Source organism: Phycodurus eques, chromosome 19 (assembly GCF_024500275.1).
Source record: "Phycodurus eques isolate BA_2022a chromosome 19, UOR_Pequ_1.1, whole genome shotgun sequence".
In the NCBI taxonomy this organism is placed as follows: Eukaryota; Metazoa; Chordata; class Actinopteri; order Syngnathiformes; family Syngnathidae; genus Phycodurus; species Phycodurus eques.
The window spans coordinates 17,752,256-17,770,231 of NC_084543.1; the positions used below are offsets into that span (position 1 = coordinate 17,752,256).

The 17,976-nt window shown below is 45.5% G+C and overlaps 1 protein-coding gene across 1 annotated transcript in view; it reads left to right on the plus strand.

Annotated features, from left to right (window-relative positions):
* The window catches only part of LOC133417787 (probable JmjC domain-containing histone demethylation protein 2C), a 109,773-nt gene that overhangs the window by 73,493 nt on the left and 18,304 nt on the right, over positions 1-17,976 (plus strand). The window contains 13 exon segments of the mRNA XM_061705892.1: positions 3,237-3,342; positions 3,478-3,602; positions 3,736-3,879; positions 4,627-4,668; positions 5,435-5,687; positions 5,875-6,417; positions 6,494-6,833; positions 8,119-9,052; positions 9,122-9,319; positions 13,243-13,415; positions 13,564-13,690; positions 14,492-15,379; positions 15,381-16,869. Of these exon segments, the coding sequence (XP_061561876.1) occupies positions 3,237-3,342; positions 3,478-3,602; positions 3,736-3,879; positions 4,627-4,668; positions 5,435-5,687; positions 5,875-6,417; positions 6,494-6,833; positions 8,119-9,052; positions 9,122-9,319; positions 13,243-13,415; positions 13,564-13,690; positions 14,492-15,379; positions 15,381-16,869 (5,362 nt within the window).

Genomic DNA, 17,976 nt, shown 5'->3' on the forward strand with positions numbered 1-17,976 from the left:
TTCGGTCCTGGTATCAGTACTCGGTGCAACACTAGTTCACCAACAGATGCCAATAGACCGATAGACCAAGACCTCGTCTATTTTTTTTTAATCCCCCCCAAGTTTTTACGTCCCGCTGGGGGGTGTGGGGGTGGGTGACGATGGAGGGCGGTGCGGGTGTATACATCCCATTAACCGATTATTAGATACTAAATATCTATGGAATAATCGATTCTAAAAAAAATTCCATCTTGACAGCCCTAGTTGTTGAAATACTCAATAAGCCTGCACTGGATGACCTGAGGGGTCTTGAAGTCTGGGAACTGTTGGGTTCAGAGTAGTTTTGGAGACATCATTGTTCAGATGCATGCCATACGTCACTTTAACAAGTGCGGTGTGGTTGAAAACCAGACTTATATTCATCGAAGAGAATTGTCCTGCAGAAAATCACGAACTTGATCTTTCTCAATGTTCAATGCTCAAAATCAGCTCGCGCAGTTCGTTTCAGGTTTGAGAAATCACATTGCGCATGTGAAATAAATCATTTTACATCTGGTCCTTGTGTTTCAATTGCAGCTTTCTTTTTGGAAGTTGCAGGCTCTTCTTCGGTCTCATGATTTGGATTTTCCCGCTCTCTAAAGAAGCTCGGCAAAGAATTTCGTTTTTTTACTCCGTTTTGCTAGCTAGTCTCCCCACCCTCTTTACTGTTGTAATTTTGGTGGACAGAGGGGACAAACATTCAAAAGTCAACGATTGAATGTGCTCCACCATGCTTATGATAAAATATGACTTTATATTTACTATACCTTGAAAGAAAGCAGACTTGATTTGCAAGTCGGAAGACCAGTTCATCTGATTGATTCTTTTATTCAGGTCAGACAATTGCCAATTGACCGTGATTGACGAGCCTGAGTCTTGGCACAGCTCTGCTGAGCAAATCAATAGGTTTCATCAGTGCATGCAAAATAGATTTAACTAAAAACAACCTAAACGTTTTTTATTCTCTTCTAACTGGAAAGGTATATCCTGTGTACGTAATGTGTCGTGTTATAGTTGAGAATTATAACCGGCTCAGACTGGCTTTCAAGTGCACAAAATATACTGTATGTTATAGGATAGTGACCTCCGCAAGGCTACATTCCAGTATGATGGTTTTAATTTAGAGCTGAACAAAGATGAGAAAGTAGAACACTGCAGGGTGAAATGAAAACCAGACTTCGTCTAATCTGTTCTTCCTGCCAGTTGCATCCTCCCGGCGTTTTCTCGAGCTCTACAGCTTTGCGTTGTCATATGACTTGCCACAAAACTGAAACATGGTTTTACAAAGGCGACTTGGCTTGTAGGGCAATTTTCACACTTTTCCCTCTGAATTTTCTAACGATGGTACCTAACCATCCCCCGGGCCCCGTCACCCATCTGAAACATCCAAGATCACGCCTTTTGTTTGAATCCATACTAACTTCATACTATTGGAGCATGTAACTGATATATATTTCTAATCTATTTTTCAAACAATGAACGGTGCTGAATGCCTACGTTGAGTGGTTAAAAGCCAAGCCTCACTGTTCCAATACGTTTGGAGGGGAGTGTAATTCCCCTTCACCCAGCTTACTTCCCTGTGTGCCTTCTGTTTTCACCTTTTAAATATATACCGCTTTTCGGCATTTATTATGGCCTCCGTTTTAGTTCATTTTTTTCCTGTTCCGTTTTTAACTGTTCTTCCTGCCACCCGCATCTTCCCCGCCTCTACGTGAGACCTCTAGCTTTACGTTGTCATATGAAAAACTGGTTCACCAAAATGAATTTTGTCTGTCTTATATGTGAATTTTCCAATGGTGACCACGTGTAGATAGCTCCAGATAACTGCGATATCAACCAACTTTGATCTCAAATCACTATTTTTTTTTCCATCCCCCTAAGATTCACCAGTCATTCGTCATCCTTATTGCTTTGCCAGAGTAACCCCAATTGAACTATGTACACAAACATAGCAGAACAAATGAGAGCACTCTCAATGTGGAAAATGTGGTTTGGTTTTCTTTGTGGCACTGGGTTCTTCTAAGCCTGTGTAACGGTGTCAGTGTCTTCATTACACTCAGGGGAACCGACGCATGTATTTAAGATCTGAATTGTTAGTGTTAATAAACTATTGCATTTCTGTTTGTCAGCTTGAGTTGTTTGTGACTACATTCGTACAACCAACCCTACTATTGACTACAGTACATTCGAAACATAAGAAACATTGCTAATGCTGCAAGCTATTTTACTTATCATGCAAGCGCACAATTTCTTGAGGACGGGTTTGCTGTTTCATGGTGGTACGGAGTTGTAGGCTGAGGTGTAACGGTTTGGGTAATTTGAACTGGATCCAGAAGCATTCGGCGGCTGAGAGGTTTGTGGTGAAAGGTTTACGGAAGAGGATATGGAGACGGATCCTCGAGGCGTCCTGGCGGGTTGTCGAGACGGAATGTGAGCGGGCGGATGGCTTGGCGGCATGGTGGTAGCGGTCAACACGGTGGGGAACATGGAAGGAGCACTGAGAACAAGGGAAAAACAGATCAGAAAGATAGCGAGGACTGGCGTAGCTTACGTGTTGGTTAGAGAGCCACAGGAGTACCGCAGGAGAACGTGAATACTCTGGCGAGAGTTTCTGGGATCTGGCACGCTTTTATGCAGGTGATGATGAAGGCTGATTGAGGACAGGTGCGCGGCCGAGGTGGTGCTGATGCCTGGGAAGAGAGGGAGGGAGAGAGAGAGAGGCGCAAAGCACCACCCGTGCTCCAACAAAAGAACTGCGGGGGTCACAGCTCATGACAGTAACCGCTGTGTTTTTGTAAAGTCCCATCCAGAAGGGAAAGCCAAGCCAAGAATTGTCTGTGCCCAGAAGCTCAGCCTGTGGCACACACGCTGCCTTTTTCCAAATGACATCATAAATAATCTTAGATGGCAACATCATGGTTGATTCATGCTGTGTATATTATTGCCCACGAATAACAGGAGTTTTTTTTTTTTTTGTGGGGGGGGGGGGATTCTGTGTCTCTGTTTTACTTTTTCTGTCTCTTGAAGTGTCCATGTTTTTCTTTGTCTTTTTGTCTGCTATTATGGCGATTGTTAGTCACTATGGTGACTGTGTTGTCTTACATGGTCCAAGTTACAATGAAACGACGACAGCCATTACGCAGACATTTCAGTTGGGGACTTTGTTGCTTGTATGCGTTAGGCATACTGACATGCTGTATGTTTTGTTCATCTCGCAGGATGAGGTGGACAATCAGAATCCAGTGTTAAGAGACAATCCTCAGCTCCATGAGGAATTGAAGGGTTGGCTCAAAGACCAGAAAGTGCAGGAAATTTTTATGCAAGGTAAGCTGGCAAAATATGCACTGTATTCATAAAACCTTTGTGCCTTACAATATTATTATTTTCACACAAGAAGGATTCTGTACCTATTTTTAGCTAAAATGCTATTTAACACACTTCTCTTCTTGACCCTTTCAGGTCCCTATTCGTTGAATGGCTACCGCGTGCGTGTGTACAGACAAGACTCGGCCACCCAGTGGTTCACAGGCATCATTACACATCACGACCTCTTTAGCCGAAACATGGTCGTTATGAATGACCAGGTACACGCACACATATCCATCTCTCCGTTTTCTACACCGCTTGTCATTCCGCCTCTAATTGCAACGTGTTGCAAATGAGCACGTCATCAAAGAAACAGAAAACCTTTAAGCAGGTCTGCAATGTTATTTTTAGGTGCTTGAGCCTCAGAATGTGGATCCCTCCATGATTCAGATGACCTTTCTAGATGATGTGGTTCACTCCCTACTGAAAGGAGAAAATATCGGGATTACCTCCAGACGAAGGTCACGATCCAGTCAGAACAACAATTCTGCCCATGTGAGCACACTCATCGACAGCCACAACTGTTTATTATAGTATACAGCCGCATTGCATCGTGGGATGCGTGGTCATATATTAGGTAAATATGACGTTGTTTTGGGGGCTGGAACAGTTCAATTGTGTTTACATTTAATTCAATAAGGAAACCATACCTCAATTTGCGACGGTTTTAGGTTGCAAACGGGGGTCACAAAATGAAATTCCACTGTAATTCCAATCGGTGCACATGCTTTTTATTGCAACTGGATATAAAAATGTTTTGAAACAAACCTTAATCATATATAAGAAAACAACAAATCTGGCATTAGGTTGGTCTTTTTGTTGTCCGCAAAATGGCATAATTAATAGGAATCATCCTTGAGGAATTGGTTGACCTCCAAATCCATTATCACGCAGTTATCGACTAAATTTGAATTCGGTCTGCTGTCTCATGTTGTAGATTCTCATCAGGAAGTTAAAAGAAAAAAAAAAAGCTTCCAGCGGGATTTTTGTGCAATTGTTAAATTCAACACACTCACTTTCACGATGATTAGTCTTGTTCTCCTTTCATGCGACAGCACTTTCAAGAGTAAATTTGATGAGGCTTCAATCACAGTTGGCTTGTTATTTCGTCCAGAAATTCATTGGTTGAGCTTTTTTTTTTTTTTTTTTGAGCCATTAAAAGCTCGGCCTCCGTCTCCCACATTTTCTTTCGATTCATTTTGTTTGTCTGTTTTTTCTTTCCCACTTTGTTTACGTGTAAAGATGGCGGGAGGGAGACCCAGCGGGACCTCTGGCAACACTCAGGTACGCCACGCACCCCCCCCCCCCCCCCTCCCCCACCTCCATGTTCAAACATTAGGAAGTTACACTGTCATCGTATACAAGATAAATCTGGGTTTACTGTTGCAAACGGTCCTTGTAGCACTTTGGTTCTTTTGGTGTTACATTTAATCGTTCAGTAACGACCAATTGTCAGTAGCGATGCCAGTTACAAAGTCCAAAGTAACGCATTACTCCCCCCCAAAAAAAAAAACCACCATTTTGAGTAACGAGCGAAGTAACGCGTTACTTTCCTCAGAGGAGTAATTAGATTACATTTCCTTCATCCGATCAACAATAGTTACTTTTACATCATCAGTGTCCCTCACAAAGTGCTACTTTATAACTGGTGATTTGAACCAAGAGCATTTAACCAAGGCCACTTTGACGGCGCAGTAGCATAAAAGTGCAAAGAAATGCACGATTTCACTGTCGCCACAATATTTAGTAAAAAGTGTATTTGATCGTTGTTACTTTTTGATTTACACGTGTACAGAAAGAGACCCCGTAATTGAGACTGCGCCTTATGGTGTGGAAAATACGGTACGTTAGTAGTCTAAAATGTAAACTTCTTTTCAATATAAGTCGCTTCGGCAGGGCCGTAAAGCCCAATAGAAGACGTGTGCGGTCATGTGACTGCCTTGCGCCGTTTGATTGATTGAATGTACAGTGCATTAGTTAGTTAATGTCGGTTCTGTCTGGGCCCTGCCTTTGCTCACGAAGGATGTTTCTCACGCTTTCGTTCTTACAGAGCCATTACACACGAGCGCAAACTAACAGCCCCCGTCCGATGGTGACATCATCGGGCCCCAACCCAAAGGGGTCCCAAGGGACACTGGCCTCGCAACCGCAGAGTCAATCACTGCAAAGCCAGCAACCGTCCGGCCATTCCCCCAGTGGCGGCGGACGGGAACAGCGCAACTCTCGCTCATCGCGGAGGAAAGGATCAGATAGCAGCATCGCCGAGGAGGACAGAGACAGGAGAGAAGAAGCTGTCGGCAAAGGCGAGGCTCTCGTCTTCCGACACTGCTTTGGCTCTGCGATTATACACATGAGCAAACCAGAACTAACCCTGGAAAATGTCATATGTGCTATACGTAGTAGGAAAGGTGTTATGATATATATTTTTGTTGTTGTTGAAAAATGAATACTGAAAGCCTTTCTCTCTTTTTTTTTTCTTCCTTTTTTCAGACTCCAAGTCTAAGGCCAAACAGGCAATAAACAAGCGCAGGAAGGGTGACGATGATGAGAAGGTACGTCTAAAGAGACTGAAGACAGACACGACATCTGACTTCTCAGAGAGCAGTGACTCTGAAAACCCACACAAGAGGATGGCCCATTCGTCATGCTCCTCTTCTTCGTCCTCATCGTCATCCTCTTCCTCCTCCTCTTCTTCCTCCTCATCAGAACCAAACTCTGAGAATGAATTAAAGACTCGCAACAGTGATGTGAAATCCAATGTTTCCAAAATGGAGGATGAGGAGAAGACGCTAATGCAGGCCGGCAAACCGAACGATTCCTCATCCCACATTGGTTGCCTGTCCCCGTGGGCGGAGCTTCGAGCTACGGAGGACAGCAAGAAGGCTGTCGGGGAAACGAGCAAAATGATCACAAAGGAGGAGGAGGAATTGGTGGCAGTGACGCAGATCACCCAATCGCCACAGCAACAGATGCCTCTTATGTCTGACACTATCCAGGCTACCATAATAGAGAGTAGCAAAAACACTGTGAAAGGTAGACCACGCATTCATATCAGCTGTCAACCATTTGATGATTATAACCGATTGATCAGTTGTATCGAATTTTCTAGCTTCATCTCGATGTCAGACACCTTCCTTGTCCCACCTCCACGGCGGTGGCGCGATTGACATCACAGATGATGCGCAAGCCACTGTGCATCAAGAGAGTTCAGAGGCTGTGTCAGCTCTGCTTGCCTCCCAGAAGGCAGAGTCCACAGCCCTCTCGCCTTACCTCACCTTGCATCCCTCCCCCGTCTCCTCACCTCCTGTCCCTCCTTCACCTTCGCTATCAGAAGGTGGCCGGAGGACGGATGTCGACCCTGCCGTGCAGCAGGGTCTCATAGGAGATGGCGTGACAGCAGGCAGGAGCTTAAATAACAAAATAGAGTTTACTTCTACTGAGGTTATCAGGTGAGAACAGAATGGAATGTGTTGCAGTCATCCGTTGAACTTTTCATATTGTTCATGTCCACAGATGACTGGAGGTATCATGACTGAACGGTGACAAAAAAGCTCCTGATTTGCTCCCATTTCCATTTTGTATTCTACAGTTGAGTTGTGCGTATGAAAACATCGCAGTACAGTGGAACCCCTGGGGTTCAACGTAATACATTGCGGTATGCTTGTCCACCTCTGATTTGTTCAAATAAAAAGAAATAGAATTAATTCATAGAGCGCAGCTCAAACTGACGCCATCATGAACGCAAGTCAGCTGACTTTATGTAACATTCAGTGTATTTTCCTTCGCTTCTCTTTCTATGTCGTACTTTATCTCTTTACTCCCTATTCTTTAGGCTGGTTATTTGCAATTGCGCTATTCCCGTACTGTGTGCTCACACTCTTTCTCTCTCGCTCTCGCTGTCTCACACACGCGCACACACACACAAACGCACAAATACGAAGCGTTATGAACAGGCACGCCACTGTGAATGAAACAAATGGTTGAGCTTTAGAGGATTTGCAGGTGGCCAGTTTGAGAAGCCGGGGAATACAATGCTTTCGTCCCACTACGGACCGCCTCCACGTTGCGCCGCGACACCCTTACCGACGCTCAGGTTTAGTTTTACCGCGGCCGACGTGGTCTCTCTTCCGCACCGTGATGGTCACGACCATCCCGTTTTCTCCCCACGGTGGCCTGAAACGAGGCTACCGTGGAGGAAGTGCGGCCGTAGATGAGTCCGAACGAGATTTCCTGAGGTCTCATACGCTATGTCATGCATGTCATTGGACCAAGAGGCTGAAATGTGTGACTTTGGAGGCATATTTCCAAATTAAATAACTTCAAGGGAACTTTACTATTGTTGTTTGAAGTGTTGTTGTTGTTTTTTTTAGCCATACTGTAGGCCGTATTTTGTCAGGAAGGATTTAATTAAGTTCCACAACAGAATATATATATATATATATATATATATAGACAAATAGTGAGTCTTGACCAGGAAACATTCAAACAAGTGCCCTCCATTTTGTGTGTACATATAGAAAGCATACATTAAAGTGTGTTTTTGCTGTGCATACTGTAGTACTGTATTTAGAGGCACAAACTTCTTGCAGGCAGTAAATGTAGTGTTCCAGATTCGATGAAACATTTGCTCTTCTTCATGTTTTGATGGTCATGGCAAGCTAAGAAGTGTGTGTGTACACACGCACACAAGCACACTGTATATACACATTTTAATTTCTTCTTGTGTCTTTCCAGACCTGTCGCATCAATGGCTGATAACATGATGCCGGTAGACAAGGAAAAATCCGTCATTCCTCATCCTTTTCTTCATCAACAGCAGCACACGCAGCAACACCAACACTACACGTCTATCCCATCTGGTGTCCAGTGTCCATGTTTATCTGAGGAGCAGCCACACGCTGACAAGATGAACACAGTCCTTTCTACTGACGTGGCTAAATCCAAAATGAACCCTAACCCAGCCCACCTCGACTCGATTAAACAAAAAGCCCAGCAACCCAACAACTCTCAGCGCCATCTGTACCCTAGCAGTAGTCCAGCAGATTACATCAAGTCTAAGTCCCACCTCAGCCTTATGGACATCTCAAAACCTAAACCCAATACCTCTCCAGAGGTTTCGAAACATAAAATCCCAAGATATTCTGATAGCGCTTCCCCTCCATCAGGTCGTATGTCCAGTAAAGTAGAAACAAGTGAGCCTCTTCAATCTGGTTTCAGGCCAATGCCAGCTCACTCACAGTCAGGTGGGGGCAGTACTATCAGCAGCGCCAAGAGCCCTCTAATTATCGATAAGAATGAGACATTCACTGTTTACAGGGACCCAGCTCTGATTTGTTCTGACAATGAAAACTCTTCCTCCACCACCGTCTCCTCTAACCATGTGGCGGCATATCTCCACCCTCACCTCCACGGGCTCCACTCGCCATCTCCCCACTCACCTTGCCTCACCCCTTCGTCTCACCCTCATGCTGCCTCTCGCCTCCTCGCTTCTCCTCACACTTCTGCCTTACCTCACCCACACCTTCTACCCCCCGGGGTTCTCTCAGCCATGCCTCCTCCTCACACGGCATCTCTCCTGGGGGGCCACCCACAGCTGGACTCCCCTGGAGGTTTAGGTCACCTTGCCCTGCCTCACCCAGGAACTGCACACCCGCAACAGTTCCTACAGGTCTGCCTCAAGGGACATTCTTTTCTTTGCTTTTTATTGGTCAACTAAAATGCGTTTGACTGTTTTCAGGGTCAGGGAGTCCCTCATCCCCCTCTACTTACCCAGCCTCATACTGGAGCAGCAGGTTTGGGCCTCTACCCCATCATTTGGCAGTATCCCAATGGAACACCAAGTTCGTACCAACAAGGACTTAACCTACCCCCTACAGCTAAATGGGTTCACCCTGAAAATCCAGTCGCTGTGAACTCTGATGCATCTCTCCGAAAGGTGTGTGTACTTTTGGCGCATGTCTGTATGATTGACAGTTTAATCAAAGGAAGGGGTTTGTTTCACCTTTACCACAAGGGCGTTAAGGAATTACATACATTTATAATGCCATTTTAGAGGCTTATAAATAACGAGAACATTCTGAAGAAATACAATTCTTTATTTTACGTTTTCCTGTTTTTACTTTTATTTGTAGGACTTAATTCCTTGAGTTTTGTCTTCAGTATGAGACATGGATGCTCACTCGGGTTGAGGTCTTTGTCATCACTGAAGAATACCGTAATTTCCCGTGTATATGCATAACACCCATGCATAATACACACCCCCCCAAAGTTGACCTCAATATTCCGGAAAACCCTTCTACCTATGTATAGTGCCATTTTACAATGCATGATTTTGCTTCTACCCATATGATCAAAACATGGAGTATTATCTGTATTTTGTTAGTTTTTTTCAAAGAATTATTCTGAAGTTCAGCACTTTATTTGAACACGTATTCCTCTTTCTTAATTTCCTGGCTCTTATTTTGAATTTCACAGCCCTACTTTTATTTAGTAAATTAGAAAACGCACAGTTGTACTCATATGTTTGATTACCCAGTCAGAATTTGTAAGATGAAGAAAACATGAAGGACCAGGCGAAACTGCATTGAATTTTATTTTAATGGGATTCAAATTAAACGGTCAAGCATTTCAGAAAAGTGCTGTTTTGAACCCGATTGCGTGCGCAATTAAAAGTTGGTATATTTGTTATCCAGAGGCTTTTGGACAAATCTGTCCGAGGGGCCACTTGAAAATCCTAGATGGTGGCCATTTTTCGAGATTTATATTTTTCCACTATTCCTTACTATGCATTTAACCAAATCATTCAGTGTCTTTTCATTCTTAATTCATTTCTACGCTATGTTTTCAGTGACACATTTTATAATTTCACTTTGGGACTAATTCAAAAGGGCATCGTTATTGTATGCTGTCACTTTCTGTTGAGCAAGCGTGCGGTGGGACGTGCCCGGAACACCTCACCGGGGAGGCGTCCGTGAGGCATCCAAATCAGATGCCCCAGCCACCTCATCTGACTCCTCTCAATGTGGAGAAGCAGCGGCTCTACTCTGAGATCCTCCCGGATGATCGAGCTTCTCACCCTATCCCTAAGGGAGAGCCCGGACACCCTGCGGAGGAAACTCTTTTTCGGCCCGGGATCTTGTTCTTTCGGTCACGACCCACAGCTCGTGACCATAGGTGAGGTTAGGAACATAGATCGACCGGTAAATTGAGAGCTTCAGCTTTCGGCTTAGCTCCTTCTTTACCACAACGGACCGATACAAAGTCCGCATCACTGCAGACGCTGCACCGATCCGCCTGTCAGATCTCCCGTTCGATTTTTCCCTCACTCGTGAACAAGACCCCAAGATTCTTGAACTCCTCCACTTGGGGCAGGATCTCATCCCTGACCTGGAGAGGGCACGCCACCCTTTTCCGACTGAGGAACATGGTCTGAGATTTGGCAGGGGCCGATTTATCATCCCAGTCGCTTCACACTCGGCTGCGAACCGCTCCAGTGAGAGTTGGAGATCAAGGCTTGGTGAAGCCAACAGAACCATATCATCTGCAAAAACCAGAGATGGAATACTGAGGCCCACCAAACCGGACCCCCTCAATGCCTCGGCTGTGCTTGGAAATTCAGTTCATAAAAGAATGAACAGAATTGGTGACAAAGGGCAGCCTTGACGGAGTCCAACCCTCACCGGGAACGAGTCCGACTTACTGCCGGATATGCGGACCAAACTCTGACTCCGGTCGTACAGGGACCGAACAGCCCGTATCAGGGGGTTCGGTACCCCATACTCCCAAAGCACCCCCCACAGGACTCCCCGAGGGACACGGTCGAACGCCTTCTCCAAGTCCACAAAACATGTAGACTGGCTGGGCGAACTCCCATGCACCCTCGAGGACCCTGCCGAGGGTGTAGAGCTGGTCCACTGTTCCACGGCCAGGACGAAAACCACACTGCTCCTCCTGAATCTGAGATTGGACTTCCCGACGGACCTTCCTCTGCAGCACCCCTGAATAGACCTTACCAGGGAGGCTGAGGAGTGTGATCCCCCTGTAGTTGGAACACACCCTGCTGGTCCCCCTTCTTAAAAAGGGGGACTACTACCCCAGTCTGCCAATCCAGCGGCACTGTCTCCGATGTCCACGCAATGTTGCAGAGTCGTGTCAACCAGGACAGCCCCACAACATCCGGAGCCTTTAGGAACTCCGGGCGAATCTCATCCACCCCCGGGGCCTTGCCATCGAGGAGCTTTTTAACCACCTTGGTGACCTCCACCCGAGAGATAGGAGACCCCGCCTCAGAGACCCCAGACTCTGCTTCCTCATGGGAAGGCGTGTCGGTGGAATTGGAAGTATTCTCCCCTCTCTTCACCCGAGTGTCCAAGACATGCAGCCGCAAGTCCGATGACACGACCACAAAGTCGATCATCGAACTGCGACCTAGGGTGTCCCGGTGCCAAGTGCACATGTGGACACCCTTAGGCTTGAACATGGTGTTCGTTATGGACAATCCGTGATGAGCACAGAAGTCCAATAACAGAACACTGCTCGGCTTCTGATTGGGGGGGGGGGGGGGGCGCGTTCCTCCCAATCACGCCCTTGCAGGTCTCACTGTCATTGCCCACGTGAGCATTGAAGTCCCCCGGGAGAACGATGGAGTCCCCAGCGGGTGCGCTCTCCAGCACCCCCTCTAAGGACTCCCTCTAAGGTTATCACACGTGATCTCACAAAAGCGAAGTCAGGCAGACACTTCTACACAAATTAGTTCAAAGTTCAGTTCACCATTCCAAAAATGAACTAGTTCATAGGTTGGTTTTTTTTTTTCAATATTTTGCTGACAGGCTATTACCCTCAAAATACTGGCAAGTCCACATTAGTAGCCAGCTTCAGTTTTCACCCTACAATCTTAAAAACATGAGAAAAAGATTGTTGCTTGAACAGTCTTTTTTGAATGAGGAATTTAAACAAAATCAGGACTTTTGTCCTTACTATGCAAACAGAAAACACGTAACTGGAACGATGATGAAAAGACATTGATAACGATGCATTCCTTGCTGCTCTGGCTGACAATATTGACAAAATATTTTATCTAATCTATTCTTCATGTTACAAAACAAAATCAATTCCAAATTATGACATTGTGCTAGCACAGTATTTTAACTAAAGCATTCTGATACAATGTTTTTTACAATAATTTACTCCATTACAAAACAACTAAAGAACACATTTGCTCCCATTTACGCAATGTCCCTGAATGCACCTCGCGTACACAGGCTCCTGCGACGTGCCTGCCGAATGTAAACATGATTGGCGGTTGCCAAATACAGCGTTCATCCCCAACGTATGACGGCTCGTATATAGTGTGTTCAGATGGGTTTTGCCGTGGACGTCCCTAACAAAACCTGGCACTCTTGAATGAAAATGAACTTTCGTCCGAAAACCGTTCTTTGACGCCGGAATGAGCGTATTCTCAATGAAGTTCATCAGGCAGAAATGAACTAAATTCAGTTCAAGTTCGCACAAAATATGTACTCGTTCATTAACCTTCGTCCATTCAACTCAGGTACAACACTGTCTGTGACTCTAAGCAGTATAGAAAACGGAAGGCTGGATGGATGGCTGAAAATCCAATTTTATTTGAGCTGCCCTTATTGCCCTAATTGTTTTGTGAAACATCTTTTTTTGTACATATAGTTTGTACGTAAACAGTCCCCTAAACTGAAAGATGCTGGTTACGATTGAGTGTCAGAGAACAGTTTTTTTGTTTGCCGTGAAGATGCGGTCTTCTGTTTCTACAGTTAAAAGTCATTTATTTTTGTTTGTGAATTTACATTCAGACTCATGATTTCAAAATGCGCTTTTCATGTCCAGAACACAGCCAGTCCATGGTTGCACCAAGCTGTTGGTAGTGCAAGTGACACTTTGGGTTTGCTGAGTCACGTTCCTGTACGGCCAGCCAGTGCTGATCCCCACCGCCCCTCTGTTAAAATCAACCCACATGCTAGCCCACCACTGTCAAAGATCAGTTTGGACATTCATAAAGAGTGAGTCGAGTTATTCTGTTTCGGTTTTTGTCAGAGCTGTGCCATCCAACTAAACCTGTGAAAAGCATACTAGTTTATCTTTTGCTATACAGTAGCATATCGAAGGCTTTTATAACATCTTGCTTCTTTGCCTTGTGGATCCAATAAGAACGTTGACGTTGGCCCAGCTGAAACAAGAGCCGACGGATAGTAACAGGACCATCGCTGGAAAAGACGCACAGCTTCACCACCTCTACTTGGACCCCCACAGCAAGGCGCGCCTTGCTAATGCACAGGTACACTACGCTCAAATACAAATGAATTGAGGGCAACCGTTGAATCATTAAGTGATGAGTCAATTAGGATCTCATTAAATTAAGCCTTAGGAGTTGGCCCGCAGGTGTACACCACAAGAATCAATTAATCAATCAAATCTGTTGCTGACCTTTGACTATTGGAACCCTTGAACACCTGTGATCATCCTTTTCTATTGCCTCGTTATTTGACTGGGCTCATGGAATGTAGAACACAGGAATGTATAAATAATTTCACATTTACATCATCTTCAAAATGAATAGGAGAGGTACAAACAACAAACAAACAAGCAAATCTGTCTGTCTGTCTAACTTAACCAGTTGGGTAGCTGGTGTGTGTGTGCGTGTGTGTGTGTGCGTGTGTGTGTGTGTGTGTGTGTGGAGGGAGGGCCACCTGAGATTGCCACTTCTGTAGACTGACGTTACCGTATCATATTTTCTACTCATTTGCATACGTACAGCGCAAATGGGGGCGGACACTTAGCACAGCACAAAGTCACGGACATACGATCGACTCTCGACAAAGAGACTATGCAGCAATTCATAGTCACACTGGTCATCTGGTTCATCTGCCGTATTCACATACAAATATGCTGACTAATCGCTCAGTCCATTTATATTGCTGAGGCCAACCTAGTTTTCCCATTGTCAGCTCATCCACAAGCATAAAATAGTTGAACGTCTAAGATGTCCCCCCCTAACCCCCCAAATATTCTTGTTTAGCCCATTTTCTAAAAACAAATGTGAAAAATAAATTAATATATAACATGTTTTCTTTACAAGGATGCTGTTCATGCAGTGGAGCGAGCCAGTAAGTACAAAGAAGAGAATCGTCAAATTCTGATGGAAAGCATCGAGGTGGCCCCTTTCACTGCTAAGATTCAACACTCAAGTGAACCTGGGATTGACAGGGACAGAGAGAGAAGCAGAGATCCCACTTTTCCCATCAGGATACCAGCTCTCGCTTCCCTTAGCCCAAAGGCAGGCCACGTACATCCCCACATTGTCCAGCCAGAAAAGAGCACCTATTTCACCACTTTGGCTAACAGTGTTATAAATGAGCCCCCAAGACTGTACCCTTCCAAAGAGCTCAGCTCTTACTACAAGAAGGTGTCAATCGGACCTCAAGGGGTTGTGGCTAGTATTGGAGCAGCTGTCTCAAGCCAGAGTGCTCTGTCGCTAGCCAACTACAATGCCAAAATGTCCATCTCTAGGCCACCTCCCCTAATTAAGCACCATCCAGAGGGTGGTGAAGGCCTAGCAGGGAAAATTACTGAGCAACTCAGCCAGCAGGCAACGCTAGTCCTACACACAGGTGTAGAAAGGATGGAGCGCTGTAGCCCTGCTATTTCTCCGTCCTCCTCTACATCTTCCTCTTCGGCCTCTAACCACCACCCACATCACCACCAGCCTCAACAACAGCAACACAACCTCAGGGCAATGCCATCACTTCACAGAGCACCCGTCTTCCATCCGCCCACTCAACATGCGCTGGAACGTAAAGAGGCTGTGGAGAGAGAGCGAGAAAAGGAACAGGAAAAGGAGAGGGAGAGAGCTGGCTATGGTGGGCGTCTGTCCCCACCGACTCTCACACCTATCCAGCCAGTTACCTTAGCAGCATCTGGTAGCAAAACATCAGTCGAGCAACAGAAGCCCCCCACATTACTGCCAGGAACTCAGGGATGTCAAAGGTAATGGAAATACTGCCATTGTTGCCTCAGCTGTCAGTGTGGACGATATGACATCGTCAGGTGGGTGGAGAGGTGGTCAAGACAGAAGAGTGCTCTTCTCTGGAGAGAAAGGAGTGTCAAGAGGTAAGCCCCAAGCTGCAATGGCCTCCGTCATTGTGCGTCCACCAACGTCCATTAAGTTTGACAATCCTGCAAACAAATCTGGTGCTATGGCCCCGAAGGAATTACCTTTGGGGAGTGACTGCTCATCTAAGCTTCAGGTGGAAAGTCAAAAACTGGGTGCGAGTGTAAGAGATCATGGCGCTAATAGGGTTATTCAACCCAACTCCAACCTAGATGACATGTACATCCAATATAAAAAGACCTCAATTCTTGCCCTCCACGGGGCTGTGGGAGCCAGTACCACAAACTCTGTTCACAGGACTGCTGTTTCATCATCTATACAAAGTAGAAGTGAGGCAGCTACTCCTGAGCTGGGTTACTCTGTGCCAGCTCATCATGTGCAAGGAAAGCAGCAGGTGGGGGTTGGATCTTGTAGCGCATTTCCAGGAGGATCTTTGCCTCCTCCTAGTCAATCTGGCACACCCCAACCTAGCCTCACAGTCACCCCAACACCTAGCCCCTGCGGTGGCTCCGGTAAGGCTTACTCGCCCTCTTTTGTTCACCTCAAAAAGCACAAAGCTGCACTGGCAGCAGCCCAATCTAAAAGCAACCCCTCCATTGCTTCCGTGTCTACCGCTACTGGACAGTCATCTCAAATGGCGGATCCCATTGACAAAACATACAATTCCACTCCTCCACCTGCCTCCAGCCAAACATCATCTTCGGTGGACAGCAGTAACAGCAGATCAACAAGTGGCAGAACAACACCAGGAAAATCAAGTCCCCTGCACAATGGCCAGTCCTGTGGGCCTGCTCCAACAAGTAGTGGGCAAGCCATTAACTACCACAAGCTGAAGAAAGCCTGGTTAACACGGCACTCTGAGGAGGATAAGAACACAACTGCTACTGTAGCCTCAGTGATTGCTCAACCAGAAAAAATGCCCAGCATTAGCAACACCACAACAATGACTGAAATGATGAAACCATGTACCGTCAATCTCAGTGCCTCCACATCCAGTGAGGTGGAGCTGAGCAAGGACACCACAAAAAAAGCAGAGCGAGAGAAGCTTTCAGAGGAGAAGACAGGTGGAGCCACAGTTGGGGAGGAAAGGAAAGCATCCTCTTCACAAAGGCGAGGAAGCAAACGGACATACGAGTCTCCTTCAGAGAGTGGGGGAGATGACTCTGATGCCAGCGAGAGCAAGCTGGAGGGCAGAGCCAAGCGTCAGCCCAAACCGACCTATAAGAAGAAACAGAATGACATGGCCAAGAAAAAAGGAGAACATGAAAAGGAAGAGGATGACGTGAAACCTAACGGCATCTTTAGGTCTGCTAAAGAGAAGACCAAACTCAAACTGGCCAGTAGCAGTAAGTCTAATACATCTAATGATAGTCCTCTCTTCTTACCATTTTAAATAACAACATACAACGTTGGTTTCTGACAGCTTTGTAACCATTAGGATCATGTTACAGAAACCTTACCACTAAGCAGTTCAATTCATTTCAGCTTGTTGAAGTACAACTGGAAACACTCAATGCTAATGTGGCTTGGGTTTCCACCGTGGAATCTGTAGACCAGCATAACACTGTCTGACCCAAAGGCATTTCGTCCATCTTAATTCATTGGGTACTGTGCCTGGTCTTCATTTTATTGATTTATTATTATTATTTTTTTTTTTTTTAATGAAAATCATTTTTATTTATATAATTTGCTCTAAATGACTACCATTGTTTTACACATTTCAGTGCATGTTCACCACTGATGGAAAGGTTTATCAGCAAACCGTACATTGTTTGAATAATTTTCCTCCTCATTGGATGTGTCCAACGAACATGCAAGGTGCTGGTAAACTGATGTTGTTGGTCGTGATACACAGTGGGTACCGAATTCTTTTTTATATTGCAGCCATTTATTGACAGGAAAAAAAAAATGAAATTTTGAAATTCTTGCAGATTTATTAAAAAAGAAAACTGAAATATCACAACCATAAGTTTTCAGGCCCTTTGGTCAGTATTTAGTAAAAAGCACCCTTTTGAGCCAATACTGCCATGAGTCTTTTGGGGAATGATGCAACAAGTTTTTCACACCTGGATTTGGGGATCCTCTGCCATTCCTCTTTGCAGATCCTCTCCATTCTTTCAGGTTGGATGGTGAACGTTGGTGGGCAGCCATTTTCAGGTCTTTTCAGAGATGCTCAATTGGGTTTAAGTCAGGGCTCTGTCTGGGCCATTCAAAAGCAGTCACAGAGTAGTTCTGAAGCCACTCCTTAGGTAATTTTAGCTGTGTGCTTAGGGTCATTGTCTTTTTTGAAGGTGAACCTTCGGCCCAGTCTGAGGTCCTGAGCACTCTGGAGAAGGTTTTCGTCCAGGATATCCCTGTACTTGGCCGCGTTCATCTTTTCTTCAATTGCAACCAGTCCCCCTGTCCCCGCAGCTGAAAAACACCCCCACCGCATGATGCTGCCACCACCATGG